Below are 20,035 nucleotides of genomic sequence, written 5' to 3' on the forward strand. Positions count from 1 at the left end.
GTAAAGACAGATATATTCATAAACACTCTTTTTTGTCAGCTTATAAAGCTATGCATAAACATGGCTCTGTTTTATAAATCTCTGTCATTGTGGAAGTGTACACACATGCCTCATTTCCACTCCCAAAGTCAGCCATAGATGGATGTGGACATGCCCTTAATCAGCTTTTAATCAATCAATTAATACTTACACCTGCTCCACCAATCTGTAGACCTGTCAATGAAACAGCTAAGAGAGTGCAATTTCACCAATGTGTATTGGAGAAGTCGAATGGAGCAGCTAGTATGGATGAGCAAAGGTAATCAGTGTTTCATTTTATATTGCTGTTGCAGCCATGTAATAACTATCATTAATGTAATAACTGCCAATAACGTAAGTATTTTTCTGTTCTTAATGTAATAAAAGTTGATTATGTAACAATTTACCAATAATATAATAAAATTTCTAAACTAATAACCTAATAACTTTTTGCACATAATGAAATAAGTTATTACATTATTGACTGGTTATGACATTATTAGCTAAGTTAAAAAAAATCATTAAAAATGTAATAATTGGAGCCAATAATGTAATAATATACTTATATCACTGTTTAAGTTTTATTTATTATCATGTGTCTCTATCTAAAACTATTCATTTAAGCGGCTGTGGCTAATGAGGTAGAGCGGGTCGTCCACTAATCAGAAGATCAGCGGTTTGATTCCCAGCTCCTCCAGTCCGCATGTCAATGTCCTAATTGCTCCTGATGTCTGTGCCATCAGTGTGTGAATGTGTGTGAATGATTAGCTTTTCTCTGTCCTCTGATGGTCAGATTGGGACCTTGCATGGTAGCCCCTGTACCCATTCAGCGTATGAACGTGTGTGAATGGGTGAATGTGATTCGTAGTGTAAAAAGTGCTTTGAGTGGTCAGAAGACTAGAAAGGCGATCCTTTTTTCTAGTTTTTGTCAGTATACACGCAGCTGCATTCTGGACCAGCTGGAGAATTTTTAGAGACCTGTTAGGGCAGCTTGATAATAAGGAATAGCAACAATCCAGACTAGAAGTAACAAATTCATGGACTAGTTTTTCTGCATCTTTTTGAGACAGGATGTGCCTGATTCTTGCAATGTTATGTAAGTGAAAAAAGGCAGTCCTTGAGATTTGTTTTATATGGGAGTTAGAGGACATATCCTGATCAAAGATAACTCCCAGATTCCTTATGGTGGTGCTGGAGGCCAGGGTAATGCCATGTAGAGTAGCTATATCATTAGATAATGTGTTTCTAAGGTGTTCAGGGCCAAGCACAATAACTTCAGTTTTGTCTAAGTTTAGTAGCAGAAAATTGCAGGTCGTCCAGGTCTTTATATCCTTAAGGCATGCTTGGAGTTTAGTTAAGTGATTGGTTTCATCTGGTTTTATTGATGAATATAATTGGGTGTCATCTGCATAACAATTAAATATATATATTATATATTACCTAAAGGAAGCATACGGTACATAAGGTGAATAGTATTGGTCCAAGCACAGAACCTTGTGGAACTCTGTGTCTAACTTTTACATGCATGGAAGATTCATTGTTAACGTGTTCCAGTCTCTGTAATAGGATGTGATGGTCAATTGTGTCAAATGCAGCACTAAGATCTAACAAGACAAGTACAGAGAGAAGTCCTTTGTCCGATGCAATTAGTTAATTTGTAACTTTCACCAGTGCTATGATGCACTATAAACCCTGACTGAAACTCCTTAAATAAACTATTGTTATGTAGAAAGTCACACAACTGATTGGTGACTGCTTTCTCAAGGATCTTAGAGAGAAAATGAAGGTTAAATATAGGTCTCTAGTTGACTAAAATGCCTGAATCAAGAGTAGGCTTTTTAAGGAAGAGGTTTAATTACAGCTACTTGAAAGGACTGTGGTAGACAGAGACAGGTTGATGGTTTAGATAAAGAAACCATTGAAGTTAGTCCAGGAAGGTCAATTGGAGAAAAACAGTGTAAAAACATGTATATCAGGTTTCACAGCTGTTTCTAAGGTTCCTGTGTTTGGAGATAAATCGGTGCCTGTTGAGGACAGGAGGTGATGAATTTTGTCTCTAATAGTTAGAAATTTATCATCAGAGGAGCTCATGAAGTCATTACTACTGAGAGCTATAGGAATACATGGATCAATAGAGTTATGACTCTTTGTCAACCTGACCAAAGTGCTGAAAGGGAAACTTGGGCTGTTTTTATTCTCCTCTATTAATGATGAGTGTGGCATTCTGGCAGACAGACTAAGCGAGATTCCTCCAGTTTAGTGGAACGCCATATCCTTTCAACTTTTTTTGATGTTTGCTTTAATAGTTTGGGAGCTAACCTCTTTTGTTTTATAATCTTCTTTTTTAAAGTCGAGTGTCATTCACAATGAACCTAATGATAGTGCCGTTGTGTAATATGAAATCTATTCCTTTTTGAAAATGCTGTGTTCCCAAATAAAAAATACTGCCACTTCTTTCCATGAAAAATTTAATCTTTTATCAAGTGTATTTAAACAACTTCTTCAACCAAACTAGCACTATTATCCCTCGTGCTCAACTTTCAACCTCTAAATGTTCTAAACTCTAAACCTCTAAACTGTAAAATACAGTATATAACACGACTTAACTTTGGTTACACATCTTTCAGTTTTTTAATGATAATAAAGGACGTTTTATGGTCTCTTTTTAAAGAACTAAACATTGTGTTGATAATGTGCTTTTGACAAAATGGAGGTAAGGCGGTAGAGATAAAGTTCAATCGCAATTAACTTCCATTCATTTACAGATATAAAAAAAGAACTCAAAGAATCTAGATGAAATTATCTGATGAAAAAAAAAAAAAAACACCAACAAAAAATGGCCATTAATTCCTCTGGTAGATTAATTCCTCTCCTTAAATTTGTACTGTCCAAAGGCTATGTGAGTGAATAGAATCCAGGCTTTCATCCACCATTTGTCCTTACCAAATAACTCTTTTATACACGTGCTGAGACCACTGCTGTGTCCAGCAGCCTCGTATAGCTTCATAACACTAATGAAACAGTCATTCTCTTTTTCCAGTTCCAAATGCTCTGCAAGTGCCTCCCTTATGTACAGGTTGGGATGATATAGTCTAGATAATTCACAGAATATGAATGAGACTTTATTGTATGTCCCCTGCACTGACATATCTAGACTGAGAGATAATTGAATAATTTTTGATAAGATTTCTGATGGTAGGTATTGAGTTCCAGGCTCACTGCCAGGATCCACTACCATGTCAACCAAAGGGTTGGCCATAGACTGAACTTCAAGTTGAGCCAGAAGGCCAGGTTCAAGGTCAACCAGAAGTCCAGGTTCAGGGTCAGTGAGAAGGCTAAATTCAGTGTCAGCCAGAATGCCAGGCTCAGGGTCAGCCAGAGGGCCAGATAGGGGGTCAACTCATTGAATTACTTGGTGTGTTACCATCAAATATTTTAATGTTTGTTTACATTTTGACAAACAGTCTCCATTAAAAATCTGCTGAATTAGCTTTTAGCAAGTTCTGTTTTTAATGTAGCCATGGATGTCCGGACAACTATCACTGGATTACTTTCATACTGAAGAAACCTTTAAAATGTGACGATTCTCAGGCAAGTTCTGCAGCCTCTTTTTTCCATGATTTCAAAACATTTTCAAAACATTAAACACATATTCTTAAAATCACTTTGGCACATTTTGAACAGAATTTTCACTGAAAGCAACATCCTCAAAACATTCTCACAATGTAAACCTTTGTAAACATGCAACATTGCAGGAACGTTTTATAAAATTATGAAAAGCAGTGACGCATTCTTTCAAATCCAATGTTTTCCCAAAATCACAAAATTCATATAAGTCCTTTCAAATGCAAATAAGGATCAATATTTTATATTTAGGGACCGAGCCCAAAAGGCAGAGGACTACTGTAAAACAATGGGGTCAACACTTAAGGGCGAGGACCCTATTGTTTTTCGTGTGTTTGTTTATTTGTTTCTTTCTTTCTTTCTTTCTTTCTTTCTTTCTTATTACGGGACTTCACACCTAAATTTGACCCCCTAAACATGTTCAAAAACTCACCAAATTTGGCACGCACATCAGGTCTGGTGAAAAATTTGATAAAATGTAAAAATAAACCCCTAAAGTGCCAAAATGTGCTCTCTAGCGCTACCTATGTAACTGAAATGGCCGCCACGGCCCGTAGGAATGTCAAAAGAGAAGAAATCAAACCAAAATTCAATTAGTCATCTCATCATGACCTACAAATCATACACTGACACCCCTGACGTCTAAACTATAAGTCTGACAACTTTCAAACCTGTATCAATGGATTCGCCACAAAATTTCCTACCAAAAGATATGATTTTTAATGTAAGATTTGACCAAAGTCATGGGATTTATGAGGAGATTTCACAAGAAGCGTACTCTAAAATCCTCCTCTCCAACTGCTCCTGGTGATGCCACTCCCTCAGTGCTGTGAAACATTCCGCAATACACACTCATTATAAAATCACAGGAGGAGCAAGACAAGTCTGTATCTAAAACTATGTGGAAGCAGTAAATGTTCAAAAAGATGTGGGTTCTCTCACACTCTCCATTCAAATATATGAGTATTTTTCTGTGTCCAGCTACACTTACTTATTGTCTCTACACACCTTACAGTACACATTTCAGTCAAACTTTGACCAGGTCATGTAGGTTAAAAATCTTTCCTTTTCTAAAAATAGACTTGATGAAAAATAGGAAAATAATTTGTTTTACACACAAACTCATCAAGAGTTTTCAATTTACTAATTGAAATTCAAGTGAATGGGCCCAAAAAAGATTTTGATGACACAGGTGTGAGCAAGACAGGCATGTCTCACCCTGCAGAAAATTCTCATCCTGTCAATCAAACTTTCAAAATAAAAGCACACCACACTTGTAAGAAATATCCCTCATTTTTAAAAAGCAAAATGATCTGATCCTGATGGGCCAGAGTGCGAGGTCCTGACCAACGCTGCTTGCAGCTTTAATTCAATTTGTTCTTTATATTAATCACTGCATTAGTTGGATGTAATGAAGGAATGAAAAAGAGAAATACAGAGGAGGAAAATGAAACTGAAACTAAGAACGTCTGTGTCTGTAGTAAATCATCTATTGACTGATGGTTATTTATTTGTGTTGTAAAACGTGACTGCCATGAAATAATCAGAATATTTTATTTCTGTCATTCAGAGACTTTGTTCTCAGTTCCGCTTATTCTCCTTGCTTGACCACCGCCACGCTGTCTCACTCTCTCTCGCTCTCCGGTGCTTAGCTGGCTTGAGTTCTCCATCTTTTTCGGTTGCAGAGAAAACAGGTTTGGTCGCTTCCAAAATCAAAACATGGTTGGAAATGGGGCGTCAGGACAATTGCCTCATAACGCTTTTGGTGTGTGTTTGGCCCTTAAAAACAATAGGTGTACTTCAAAACACGCACGTCAGATGCTTTCAGGGCATTTGGGCCTCAACTCCCCATTAAGGGCAGCTGTGGTTCAGGAGGTAGAGCAGGTCATCAACTAATCGGAAGATCGGTGGTTCGATCCCCAGCTCCTCCAGTCCGCATGTTGATTTGTCTCTGGGCAAGATACTGAACCCCAAATTGCTCCCAATGGCTGTGCCAGTGGTGTGTGAATGTGCATTAGACTAGATCCTGTTGAGCAGGTTGGCACCTTGCACGGCAGCGTCTGTCATCAGTGTATGAATGTGTGTGTGAATGGGTGAATGTTAACATATACTGTAAGGTGCTTTGAGTGGTTAGAAGACTAGAAGGGTGCTATATAAGTGCATTCCTTTTATCATTTACCATTTCAAGAAGGTCAATCTAGTGGTGATCTTGAATTGTTTTGGCTTTAATGGATTTTGGAATGGGTTTGTTCCTTAATGTCATCTTATGCAGTTGGTAGCGTCTTAACCTGTCCAATATGTCTTGCATACTAGCTCAACTGATGCCAGAGTATTCTTCTCTAATGTGCATGTTCACCTGTCTTGTACCAGAGCCTTTTGTTTCATCAAGAACCTTGTTCACAAGTGCTGGGATGGTTGACTTCTTAGCGACCAATTTTCCAGCAAATGTAATTGCCTGGCCATCCTCACTGAGGGCGTAAAGTTGTATATTCTGCCACAGCCAAACAAGAGCAGCATGCTGGGTCCTGGATCTCTGTGCTACAGGGACGTTAAATTCCCCCTTGAGTGCCTTGAGTATCAAATCATAGGTCTCATATGACATTGCTCTCTGTTCATGTCCTGTATATACCCAAATGATACAGGACAGGAGAATGATTGTTTGCAGTATTCTTATTGTTCCAGAAATGTAAAATACATGAAATGGTGTTAAATTGCTTCATCTTTTTTATCATTACTGTAGTGATGTGGTCCTGAAAAACTACAGAGGGTGCAGGCCCTTAGTCTAATCAGATGTGAGTACTATGGGTTTTGAGAGGCATTCAAGTTTGTATGGAATTGATGTGTGTTAATTCAGTTTTACTACGAAACTGGAAAGTGGCACAAGGCATTCTACGACCCTTTGAGGTACATTATTCCCTTCTTTAAACTCTAAACTCTCTCTCTAACTCTCTCTAAGTATTGGACAAAACATACAGTATAAGCCTACGTATAACAGAGGGTTGCAATTAAGGGGCAATACACAGGTATCTTACATAAATATATTACCAATCTCTCTCCATGTAGCATTTCCCCATAATGTTATTGATGTGTAGAAATTACATATAAAAAACAAACAACAATATTTCCAACACTTGGCTCTTACACAACGGTTTACAAAATACTGTTAATTGGGATTTTCATTAATCGGTTGGTGAGAACTAAGTCTTCCGCACAAGCTCTGAAGGACCAGGTTTGAGGTCTGCATTGCATATGATGTCACTGGTATTATAAAATTGCTGTCATAGATAGCAAATAATTAGCCTACAGTTAGCCGGAGTCAGTTAACTTAAACCCTTAAGACCCACCATAGACCCATTTTTGTCTTTTTTAGGGGGGGACAGGAGATTGTTAGGGGGCAATAGCATTATATGCTAGATAGAAGTGGTGCCTATTTAAATTTGGAAAGTTTACAGTGTATAAGGGCTTAGAACATTATGATGTAAGTATGTGATGGTCATTCCCATGCTCAATTAAGTCTCATATGTTGTTGCAGAAATTTTTGGCTTGATACCATACATCTTCTGAATGCCCTCTGTCTCTAGTTTGTGGATGTTAAGTTTCATGATGCTGTGATTATCCTAGTTGTCACAATAGGTCATTTTATACAGTGAGATCAAATTTCAAAAAATGGTCTCATTGTAATGAAATGGCTACAATGGGGACTAACATCATAACACATGAATACAATGGGGCTCATGGAATCCACAAGAGTCTCAGCTTTCCAGTCATACCCAATTATGCAATTCTTAGACTGGCACTCTAGTATGCAGAAATATTCAAATACACTATTTTTAGAATTTGCGAAAATAAAAAAATTATACTGAATGCAAAACTGCATGGTTTTTGCCAAACTATTTGCCTTTGGAGTGTTATTTAGAGAGAGAGTGCTGAATAGCTATAATAGTGTGGTTGAAACAGCTTGCTTGAAAAAGTGATTTAAATATGTTGAATAAAAGATGACTTTGTATTCGAGGACAAAGCATCTTTAAAGAGGAATAGATGTGACACTTTATAGCCAAACAATAAAACTTGTGATGTAGTGTGTTATGACCCAGCTCTTAGGCCATGACAAATAATGGGAAATACAAACGGTTGCACTCAAAATCAAGCAATTATATCTATTTTTTAAGAAGTTGCAACAAAATATTAATCTGATGCGGGGAATGGTCAGTCAGTAGATCAGTAGAGTTGGTGAGTGAATGTGTGAATGTGTCGTGATGTATGGTGTAAACTAAAGTGAAGTGCAACACAACCAAACAAAAGAAAATGTGGTGCAGGGGGGAGAGCCAGCGATGAAGTGAGAGACCAAGGAATGGGGATGACTGATCCTAAATGCATTGTGGATGGACTGGCCAGGTGCACCCAGTTGCACTGATACAGTCTGCGCCTACCTGGACCTGAAGGGAGAAATAAACAAACACAGCAGCCCAGGGCAAGACACAAACCTAAGGGCCATGGAAAAGTCAGAGGACCGTCACAAGTGATAAATTGAGATAGATAGATAGATTGATATTACTTCATTGATCCCCGAAGGGAAATTTAATAAGTATATTATTACATTATTGGCTCCAGTTATTACATGTTTATGTTTTTTAACCCAGTTAATAATGTAATAACCAGTCAATAAAGTAAAAACTTAATACATTATGCACAAAAAGTTATTATGTTATTGATTCAGAAAATGTATTACTTTATTGACTATTACTACATTAAGAATCGAAAAATGATTACAGTAGTTATTACATTATTGGCTGCAAAAAGTGCAAAACTGAATTTATAAATGATGAAATAAAAACAACATAAACACAGTAACATGATGCTTTGACTTTAATAAAAGTGTAAATTTGATCACTCTAGAGTAAATAATTACATTTATAAGTGCACCTTAGATTGGCATATTATAGTTTTCTGTGTAGACTGTAAAACATTATACAAATCAGAGAAATTAACTGCAACATCAACAACAACTTAAACGAAAAATGTTTTATTATTAGATTCCATCTCTCATATACATTTCATTTCCTTTTGACTATCACATCTGGCTCGCTCTAGAAAACCAAGGTCTGAAGAAGTACAGTATATGTGAGGTGTCCACATTCTGACTGCAGGTTTTTCTTTTATAAATACCAGTTTGTGCATCATTTATATGTCTGGGCCCCACAGTAGTTGGAGAAGGTTCTATGGACTCAAGCTGACCACAGCTGCTGTTCTCTGTGGATACAGTGAGGTACAGAACTAACTTTTTAAAGCCTTTTAAATGTGTTTTACTGTTTGAATCAGCCAAAAAAGTATAGACCTGTATAGACCTCTCTGACTATATGCTTTGATCTTTTTTTTTTTCTTAAAGGAGATACTGTATATCAGTGTGTTTAAAGGCTGTGACAAACACATGGGAATGCGTTTAAACTTGGTGAGAAGCTGCAGCAAAGTTTTATTTTAAAATGTATGATATTGGTGGTTTTGAGGTGCGTTCTGGGTTGAAAAAACAGTGAACCCAAGTTAAATATCTTTAATATGCTTTTACGCACTTGGGCATGAACTTTTCTACTTTTTGGTGTTGTAAGGTAAGCAGAATCTGATGTATGGCAGCAAAAGCAGTAATTTGAAACTGTACTACTAGTGTAACAGGTTTTAGTACAAGATTGGATAAAATGAGTGACCTTTTTTGTCCACACATACTATAGGGACTAACTACTGTGCTTCATATATACCATCCATTCCAAACCTCCAGCAGTCACTGATGACACATGTCGCAGTCACATGATGAACACTGTGATTGATATACATGATGTGCTATAATAGGAAGCACCAGCTGATCTCCCATCTATCATATGACTTCTGTCAGAGGAAAGAATCCTTGCTCCAAAAGGGCACTAGATACCTTTGCCTTTGGACAACTTCACAATGTGTTTCATAGTTAATGAATTCACTGGCTTCTTCAGGGGTCATGGAAGTTATCTGCAGTCAAAGGTTCTACTCAGGTAGAAAACACCAAAACTTCCGAAATGTGTGTTTTGGTGTAAATGGTCTGCATTTATGTAACGTATTTCTATTCTTCCGACTGCCAACCTGTTTATCAGGATCTAATCTAATGCACATAACACACACACTCACACACCAGACTGATCGGTTATAACTCGATATTCTTCTTTTTTATGAAGGAGATGTTGGGTTAACAGGGCTTATCATAGCATCTTTTCCAACTTTCTTTTTAGCAAAAGTAGCCTGTCATGTTTTATCCTTGAAACACATTGCAGAGCAAATACTGTTGTGTAACATTAATTACTAAACTCTACAACCATGTACATGGTGAGCTACATTATGATTATTGCTATAATATCGTCAGTCCAATATAATCATATAAACGGCGTCACCAAATTAATTTCTTTATTTTTTATTTCTATCATTATTATCATAACTAACTGATGAAAAAAAACTACTCCATCTGTCTTTGCCTGCAGATTTGTGGTGATGTGTGTTCATATTGTGACACTCTGACAGCTATGAGACCAGTGATGTGATGTGGCTGACAGAGTATTTAATAATCACCACACCCTCTGATCTATATTCACCTTCACTTAGCCCTTTTGCACGTTGTGCTGCTGCACATACATGAACCAAAATAGTAGGTGCGCATGGAGACACCCACAAAATCAGTGCGCCTTAGACCAACCACCTTGCACTTGTTGTTGCAACTGTATGGTTAAAATAGGGCCCTAAATGTACACAACAATCTAAGCTCAAAGGTTTACTTACAGACAAAATGGACTGATTTTCAGTGTCTTCCTACTACTGATTTACAACAGAAAATGTCTTTTGAGAGAAATGTAATCCCACTTGAAATACATTTTTTTATAAACATATTGTGGACTTGTTTTTAAGAAATGTATCTGGCAACTTGCAATTGTTCATTCAGGATGTATCGTTCATTGTATCAGCAAGCTTCTTTTTCTGACAATATCTTGTAATACAAAATCTGCTTGGAACAAAAGAATATTTCAAGTATTTCATGGTTCTGTTTAGGAACTCGCAGCTTTTGGTTAAGATTAGGGAAAGATAGTGGTCTTGGTTAGATATTGAAAAAGTCAACTGACTTGAAGCATAAGAAAGTTCTATGAGAGGGAGTAGCTGCACCAAAATGAGCTCCTGAATATATCTATATATCTATATAATTTGGTAACTGTGAACTATCCGAACAACATCGTCTGAACAGGATAGTGAAGACAGCTAGCAAGATCATTGGTGTGCCACTCCCCTTCCTGCTGGAGATTTACCATCAACGCTGCGTTTGCAGAGCCTCCAGCATCATAAAGGATCCCCACCACCCTCCTCATAGTCTGTTTTCCCTCCTGCAGTCTGGGAAGAGGTACAGGAGCATCTGTGCCAAATCCAGAAGAATACCCCCCCCCCCCCCATGTCATGACATGTCCTTTCTCTCCAAGTGCACTTTAATGCCCGTGCTTTTGTTTTTTTATTTTTCTCTTTGGGATTTACATGTTTTTATCGTTTTTAAGGGATTTTTAGATATATATCTTTATCCTTTCTGTTTCTGTTTTTTTTTGTGTGTGTATGCAAGTACACAGGGAAATGACAATAAACTAAATCTTAAAAGAGACAAGCTGACTTTTTATATTTAACCGTTGTGTCTCTCCTGTGTGTGTGTGTGTGTGTGTGTGTGTTGTGGTCAGGTGGGAGGTCACACCATGCTGCCTATCCGCTGGATGCCCCCAGAGAGCATCATGTACAGGAAGTTCACCACAGAGAGCGACGTGTGGAGCTTCGGAGTCATTCTATGGGAGATCTTCACTTACGGCAAACAGCCATGGTTCCAGCTGGCCAATAATGAGGTACACAATCACCTATATGTGTTCATGTATTCTTATTTTCATGGCATTGTCCATCATTTCTGTTAGTTACCATGCACAAACTGAGATCAGGGAATGTGGCAACATCCCTAAAATGAAGTCAGACGGGTCAAGAGACACAGCAGTCAGATGATCATCCATTTGTAAACAAACAGTTTATCCAAATTATTTATAACCACTTATTATTATTATTTATTATCCGGACACCATTTAGAGGTCAAACTGAAATGTTGGACTGCTTTGATAACAATTTTATCCCATGTTTTCTATTCCAAATAAGTTTGTCTGACTGGGAGGTTTGTTTACAACCTGTAAATAAGGCCCATGTCGTAATAAATACGGTATATCCTTCGAGGCTGATTGAACGTGTCTCCTCCTTCATTGCAGGGCTCCCACACAGTGGTGAATATGTGTAACTGACAAAAACAAAATAATAACAGATAAGAAGGATGGCTAGGTAGAGAATAAAGACTACTTTCTGTAACCAAGGTTTTCTTCTTCAAGAGCATCTTAAGTAGGGTGCAACGGACCACAAAACTCACGGTTCGGCTAGTATCATGGTTTTGAGTCACGGATCAGGTCAGCAAAAAAAAGGGAGACAAATATAACTTTGCTGTCCATTTATTCTGTAAAACACTTATAGCAAGGAACTTTTGCCCATGGTCTTAAATGAAAACAACATTCAAGATGTCCAATGTTTAAATGAAATCTTAAAATATATAAAATATTCAATACTCAATTGTTAAATTAAAGTGCAATATGAGGCCTGATACCTTCCTCCTTTAAACATGTTAGTGAATGAAACAACAGTCTGTGTCCACATCATCAAAACTTGATAACTTACAAACATGAAAACACGTCTTGTCCTGCAGCTTAGTTTGTTGAACGAGCCACTAAACAAACATTCACTGGTGAAAAGTGCACTGCTAACGTCAGTTGGCAGCTAGATAGCTAATTAGCTGCTCAGCTGCAGCACATTAAACAGCGTGTAAATATACCTACAGCTGTCACTTTGGACCTGTTAGATGCTGGTTTGGTCGTTGCTCTTCAAAATCCCTGTTAGCGACACGCTGTCTGTCCATGACTTGTAGCTACAGCAGTTTGTTTACTTTGTCTTAAATGAGACATTAAATTTTGCAGCTAATCCATAGTTCACATGCATGCCAAACTGTGGGGGCGATCTGTACGGATCACAGATCAACTACGTTCCATTACACCACTTATCTTAAGATTCCTGGATCTGCTTGTCTGTATGTGAAACACTTGGCCTCTGCATTCTTTCAGAGATGTTCAAGCATTAGTGGATTTATTACAATGCCAAATTAGGAATACTGCTGGAGAAATACAGTTGGCATTCACATTTGGCCTCAAGAACAAGGCTTTTTAGTCTTTAGTGTGGAGACAGACACACTGACATTTCAGTGAGTGGGCAATTTTTAGTTCAAACAGAGTATGGACCAGAAAGGGGCATTTGAAAGGCAGCAGATTCAGCACCTGGTGAAGTAATAGTCGAGTAAGTAGGTATTGATCAAAAGCATAACTCCCTGCAGATTTATTATGGTCTGTTTGTGCTCTGGGGAAATAAAAAAAATGACTTTAGGTAGTCATTTTGGCAAAAGTGAATCATGGGTCATGGGTAAATCTCAAGGTGATCAGTCTGACAAACATCTATTTTTAGGTGTATGTGTCATAGAATTGCACATTTTATGAGGTGCCTTTCCATTGCAGACATCACAAGGTCTGTTCTGATATTCATGCACACCCTGGCTTGTGGTGGTATTATGTGAAAAATGTGAATGAGATGTCAGTGGAGTGTGGAGACCTTGACAATTGGGCTGGGTTATATGCATGTAGCAAAACAATCAAATAACAGAAAAGCTCTCTCCTCACCTGCACAGAAAACTGAAGAAGCAGAATATTACAGACAGTCTTGATATTGTGTCGTGGCCTCTTGAATCCCCTTCTCATTGGTCTGCCTCTATTTGTCTAAATACACTGTTTTGTCAGTTGTATAGATTTTATGAGGAAGATCAGTGAAGATAGCCTGCCTGGATTCACCTCATTCACTCACTGATGGCTGCAAAGAGCACATGTCTATGTGTCTAGAATGTTAAGTGTAAGTGCAGAGTGGCACTTTTAAACGGCATGATTGCAGTAGCTGTCATACCCCCTTTTAACCCTGGAGAGGCTTTTATAAGACAGGACATGCCTTATCCAACTTTCAAAGCAGACATGGTATGCATGTTGGTGGTTTGTTCCATCTAACCACGCTGAGTTACCATAAATTCTCAAATGAAAACTAGTATTTGAATAATAGCCAGGGGTGTGGCAGGTATGAACAAATAAACGAGAGTTGCTATTAAAGTCACCGGCCAGGGAGGTGGGGTAAAATTACCTGCATTATAATGGCTCACATGGTAAATTCAGCTTTATGTACATTTAGTCAGCACTAACTCCATACAACAACAGTCATGTACTCACCAATCTGCATTTCTCACTTTCTCTTTTTACAGAAATACTGAATTTATTCTCTAATTCCAATTGCTTTTACATTGCTATCTTTTTGATCGCTATTAAGCTGCTGTCAGTGAAAAACAACACTTCCTGCAGATGTTTCACATTAAAACCTACAAGGAAACAGAATACAGGAAGTGTGGCCTTTCAGCTGCTGAAATGTATTTAATGATACCCATCTATGCAAGAAAATAAAGTTTCATTGACAGTAGCTTAATAGTGACTCAAAAAAACCCATTAAAGTATAACCAAATTGAGCTGATTATAGTGAGTGTATCTGTCAAAAAGAGAAAATAAGAGCAGCAGAGTGGTGAGTATGACATTACTCTGCTGTTGCACTGATTGAATTAGTGCTGTGGAAATGAACATCATACTGAATTTATCTAAACAACAAGTTGACTATTTTGACTATTATGATGAAAATTCATATAATCAGTTCCTTGGTCAAATAGCCCGAGGGAGGGCATTCTCAAGTGGAAAGTGTCAGTGGGGCTGTTTTAAATAACTACACAGAGGAAAACAAAGGGGAAATGAAGCTCTTGTGAAAAGTGCTGAGCATAGGTAAAATATAATAACCCTCCCCCCCCCCCAGTCCAGCCAGGAATACAGGGAGTACCACACTGTAAAATGTTACTTTGTTTCAACTTACTAATATGAGTGAATGGGCTGCCTTCAAATTTTAGGTTAAGTCAACAAATACAAATAGTTCCTCTAACACCATGCAAAATAAATAATTTTAAAAGTCAGTACAGCCAACTTCACAGCACAGCTGCTGTCACTGACCTGGATTTTGTTTATTTTGTCTGACAATGTCCTGATCACAATAGTAATGACTTTATCTGAGCAGCAGCAGCAGCAGCTTGGTAATGACTGTTGGTCAACATTTCCTATAGTGTAAACAAGCCAAGATCAAATTTCACACTCTAAAACAGAAAGATATGCAAATATGTTGCACATTATGTATAATATTTGCACATACAGTATGTATATGAGAACAACTATATTGTGAGTTTGGCTTCACTACAACACAGTATATGAGATAACAGAACAGGATGGGCAAAAATGAAGGTGTAATAGGTTGTGGCAGCCATGGTATGGGCATTATTTGCCAGTCCATGCACACAGATTTCCACTCTTATTTCTACCACATGACCCCTGGGGGCTCCATACTGCTTTAGAAATACAAAAAGATGCGTGTAGCATTAATCACATGAATATACATAGGAGACATTCATTGTCATATACAGCACAATAAAAATGTAGGAACCTCAGATTATTCATCGAGCCTGAATTGTCACTGTTTAAAATTATAAATGCAAAATGAACATTTAGGCTATGAGGACTTAATTAAATGAATTAATATCAAAATGACCTTTTTGCTCAGTAGAACACATATTGAATGATCTAATCTTCTCAGTCCCAGTGAATACCAATCATGATACTGCATCATAACAACAGTTGGGTTAATGCTCACTAAGTATACCTGTAGTCTGCACCTTATTAGGTATGTGATCCTTTCTTTGTGTCCTTTTATAGACCTTTTTGAGCAAAGACATCAAACTCAGAGATGTATTGGCAAGGAATTGAAAAGTTCAGAGAACACTTAACATAGCCTCACTGTTATGCCCCACCCTTGGTCAACCCTATGGGGTGAACAACAATCCCCATTTACCCAAATTTAAAACTCAGACACCTTTATAAAAAAAAACAAAACAAAACCCAAGCCATGGGATTTATTAACGTAAAAGATACAAAACAACAAGGACACTAAATAAGTGCGATAAACAATCAAAATACAACAGAAAAACTAAAATAACAAAATCCCATGCCGAGGCAAGACCAGCAGTTCACTATCAAAAAGCCTCTCACTGCCACAGGAACATGGAAAATTTAAGCTCTTCCTCCCTGGGCCAGGTACACCTCATTGTGGGCTGATTGTTGATGACCTGGGCGGAGCAACAGACAGCATAGAAAGGAGACAAAAAACACGCAGGCAACACATACAGCCATAACACCCCCACCCTTAAAACAATGAATAAACAGCTTGTCCCACAATCACAAGTACGAATACATTTAAAACTCACTGCAGCACTAATATAGCACATCACAGTTAACTGTGAGTTACCACTTTACCACATTTATTCATTGCCTTTTATTTGAAATGAGTGCTACTTACCAAGGCTGTATGTTAAGAGGTAAAACAAATTCACACCTGCTAAACACCTCACTACCTGTGAGCATATAACAATCCATATTGTACTTGGAACCCTTGCACAAGATAGTTTTGCCAGTTATTACTAAAAGTTCCTCAGTATGGACACAGGAAGTGCAATTAAGGCACGAGATTATTGGGACTATTGCTGACAAAAAAAAAAAAAAAAAGTGGTAACCTGGGTCAAAGGTGGATCAAACAAAACTGCTGGGACAGCAGAAACAAGATCTTGAGACACAAAAGGGCCAACAAAGTTACTGCTACCAAGTTTGATAATGAGCAGCACTCTAGCAGGTGGCCATGCAAGTGGGTGCCACTCCCACTAAATACAAAATGGCTACCACTTTGAGGTGAACATCACAAAAAACAAAGTTACTGCATTTGCCTACAACCCGCACGCACGCACACACACACACACACACACGTGACCAATTATTATTATACAAAAGTGGAGTGCAATAGCCACAAACCAAAAGGTTCACAACAAGTACACCAGCTACAAAGTTGCTGCCATGCACCAACACCATGTTGTCTAAAACCACACACAAGTTACTGTGATGGATGATGGTAACCAGCAACACACAAAGTGACCTGACGAACTGGGAGGCTACCCCCACACATTAAGATCCACGGATCTGTGGGGTGACATCCCATACACAAAAAGATCACAACTACAAAGCAGCTACAGTTAATTACACAAAAGTAGTAACATCCAAAATGATCAAACCAAAGTGGACTGCAACAACCACAACATAAATTGGTCACAGTGTGGTCAGTCATGACCTGACTGACCACCATGACTGTATTCCAGACACTTGACCATTTCTCACAAATTCTATAAAAATATACTTCCAGGTCATGGCCAATATATACTGTATATATGTATCATCCTTGTTTCCATCTCTTTCGACTTTGACCAATCTCTACTTTCCAAAGGTAGTTGTTTAGGAGAAATCAACGTGTGTTTCCAGTGTGCACCTATGAATGTTTAGAAAAGTGCTGGGGGGAGGGTTTTCCAGCACAACGCTACATAGTAGGGAGAGGCGTACATCCAAAAAGTACCAGTTTTAAAACATGATCACCCACCAGCAAAATGACAGAAATGTTCTTAAAGTCTCACAGAATATTTAGGAGCTACTTTTTGCAAAAATTTTGACTGTTTTAAAGGATACACACATTTACGACGTGAATGTGAGCACCATCTGGTTCACTGTGAGCCTTCATGTTAATCCAGACACCATCTACTAACTGTTTTTTCAAAATTTCTCCCAGACGGTTGGCCCAATATGTGTCAATCAATGCATATAAGACCTGCCCCCAGAGAGAGATAAGCCAATCAGGCTTATCTTTACTGTGCTAAATGTCTGGAACACAGTGAGTCTACGTTACAACATTGAGGCCACTATTTGTATAATTTAACAAGCCCCATCTTTGGCGCCCCCAGTGGTCATATTAAAAACACACTAGCAATGCAGGCCCATACCCTGAAAGGTATATCCACCATACACTGAAATCAAGCTAAAAGCAGCACATCAGACCAGAACATCAGACCAAAACTTATGTAGTGCATGCTTATGTAGTGTTTCTGCCATCGGAATGACAATCGAGACACCCAAGCTGAGTGCAATACTATTATTTACATATGTGCCATTATCTCCGTATTTAAAGAATGTCACGTCTCCTCCATACCCCTCCCCTCTCTTCAGTGGTCAGTTTTTCACTCAACATTTGAGTGAAGCCGTTCAGAACGACTATAAACCATACATCCATACAATTAACACATTTGATTTCTGACGTAGTCAGACAGCACGTTGTTAGAACCAGTTCTGTACAACCATAAATCAGCATAAAACAGCTGTCAGCAGGTGTCCTGACTCTTTGCAAGAAACAGAAAGGATGTTTTTTCCTTTTCCACTGCAGCAAAACTTAACTGTTTCAATAATAGTTTCAACTGCAGTAAAACTAAACTGTTTCACTAAAAGTTTTGGCCAATGAGCTATTGTTGGATGTTAACATTTTTCAAAATAAAGGACCAAAATGTTTTTGTAATGTTTTCTACCTTTCCTGTTTTTTTTTTCTGCTGTACCAAAAACGTACTGAACTGTGACCCCAAAACCGAGGTACATACCAAACCGTGACTTCTGTGTATTGTTACATCCCTAATTCCAACTACTGTGCTGTGCTGTACCCTGACTACTTTATCTGTCTGTATGACGGTCCAGTGTGTGCTACAGGAGTCAAACAACGTGTATCAAATGATGCAGCACACTTGAACAGAACTTCAGATGTGACAAATCCCTGCATAACCATAGCTTTTCCTTAATAGTGTGAGATGTTATTACTTGTTTAATCATGTGTCTCTCTGTATTCCCAGGTGATAGAGTGTATAACTCAGGGTAGGGTACTGGAGCGCCCCAGGCTCTGTCCCAAGGAAGTATATGATATGATGCTGGGCTGCTGGCAGAGAGAGCCACAACAGCGCCTCAATATAAAGGACATTCAGAAGATGTTGTTTACTTTGATGAAAGCCACGCCAGTCTATCTGGACATACTGGGATAGAAACTTTACAGAATGGAGAGGAATGGGATGTGTTTTAGGTTGGACTAAATCATCACTGAAAGGGATTGCCTTGGAGTGGAAGTCTAGCCTGGATTTACATGGTCTGGAATGGAATATGAGCATTGGGATTAGGAATGGACCATACCTTGCATCCAACTGCCTGACAAATAAGGATTGGATTGAACATTGTAGTGGTGTGATGCTTGTTTAACAGGATTGGAATGAACTGGATTACATTGCATTGTATCGCATTATAATCAAAGCAATTGTCTTGGACCTTACCTACATAAATGGTCTGATCTGTGGTCTTGTCTTGCTCCTTTTCAAATGAACTCATGATGAAAAAGACTTGACCATGAAGTATGGATTACGACTGGATTTACCTGTTTGTACTGGTAGGGTTTGGGTTAGTTTGGTTTTCTTACCCCAGTAATTAAGGTACCATCATTCACTTTCCTATGCATACTCATTTCACCTTGTCTAGAATGGTGCAGCTTTGGTTGGCTATCCAGGTATTGAAGAAGCCTGATGTAGCCTGGTAGAGTCTGTCTTGGTTTGGCCACATAGACAAATATCCTGTCTTAGATAATATTGTTCAACCCAAAAGTGTTTTTTTATTCGGTGTCCTGTGGTAAATCAGAGTAACCAAAAGAAATCTTTTTTTTTTTTTTTTTTTTTTTTATTCAGGCTTGTCTGTTTGCCTGTAATTTGCCAGTAATTTCAGATCCTGGGAATTGCCTGATAACTCACAATCTCACCCGACTGTACTGAATGCCTCACATGTAAAACCTGAACATGTTTATGGCAAATTTTCAAGAACATCATTATAGTATCATCATGATGATATGACTCCCCTAAATATGTCTCTTAATTAAATCAGATAGGATTTATTTCTATTGCTATTTAATGACCTACTGTTCTGGTGTGAAACATTGATTGCTTCTGATGGAGTTCTTCATTCCAAACAGATGATCGTAAGCTTTTATGGGTTATTCTTAGTAAAACCATGAAGAGAGGAATTGAACTGCTGCATCATTTTTGGGGGGACCTTTCTTTGGCCATGACTAGTGCTGAAATCAGCAGCATTATTGTGGCTGCAACCAGAATTGCCCTGACACAAACATCATGTTGAGCGTAAACTGCTGCATTCTAGATGTCAACAAGAGGACCAGGCAAAAGGACCAGGATCATCTTTCAACACTG

At 38.2% G+C, this 20,035-nt stretch overlaps 1 protein-coding gene and 1 long non-coding RNA gene across 3 annotated transcripts in view; one reads left to right on the forward strand and one right to left on the reverse strand.

The window, feature by feature from the left end:
• The window catches only part of LOC121896669 (NT-3 growth factor receptor-like), a 229,921-nt gene extending 210,514 nt beyond the window's left edge, over positions 1-19,407 (forward strand). For both annotated transcript variants that reach the window (XM_042410583.1, XM_042410584.1), the window contains exons 16-17: positions 11,370-11,528; positions 18,647-19,407. In XM_042410583.1, coding sequence (XP_042266517.1) covers positions 11,370-11,528; positions 18,647-18,832 — 345 coding nt within the window. In that variant the 3' untranslated portion in view covers positions 18,833-19,407. The remainder of the gene's footprint in view (positions 1-11,369; positions 11,529-18,646) is intronic.
• On the reverse strand, positions 15,896-16,522 carry LOC121896672. Its single transcript, XR_006096068.1, has 3 exons — positions 16,451-16,522; positions 16,237-16,291; positions 15,896-16,006 (listed from the first exon to the last, which is right to left on the reverse strand). It is a non-coding gene; the product is annotated as an uncharacterized LOC121896672 (long non-coding RNA).
• Positions 19,408-20,035: the final 628 nt, after the last annotated feature.

The sequence above is a fragment of the Thunnus maccoyii genome, chromosome 5 (genome assembly GCF_910596095.1).
Source record: "Thunnus maccoyii chromosome 5, fThuMac1.1, whole genome shotgun sequence".
Taxonomy (NCBI): domain Eukaryota; kingdom Metazoa; phylum Chordata; class Actinopteri; order Scombriformes; family Scombridae; genus Thunnus; species Thunnus maccoyii.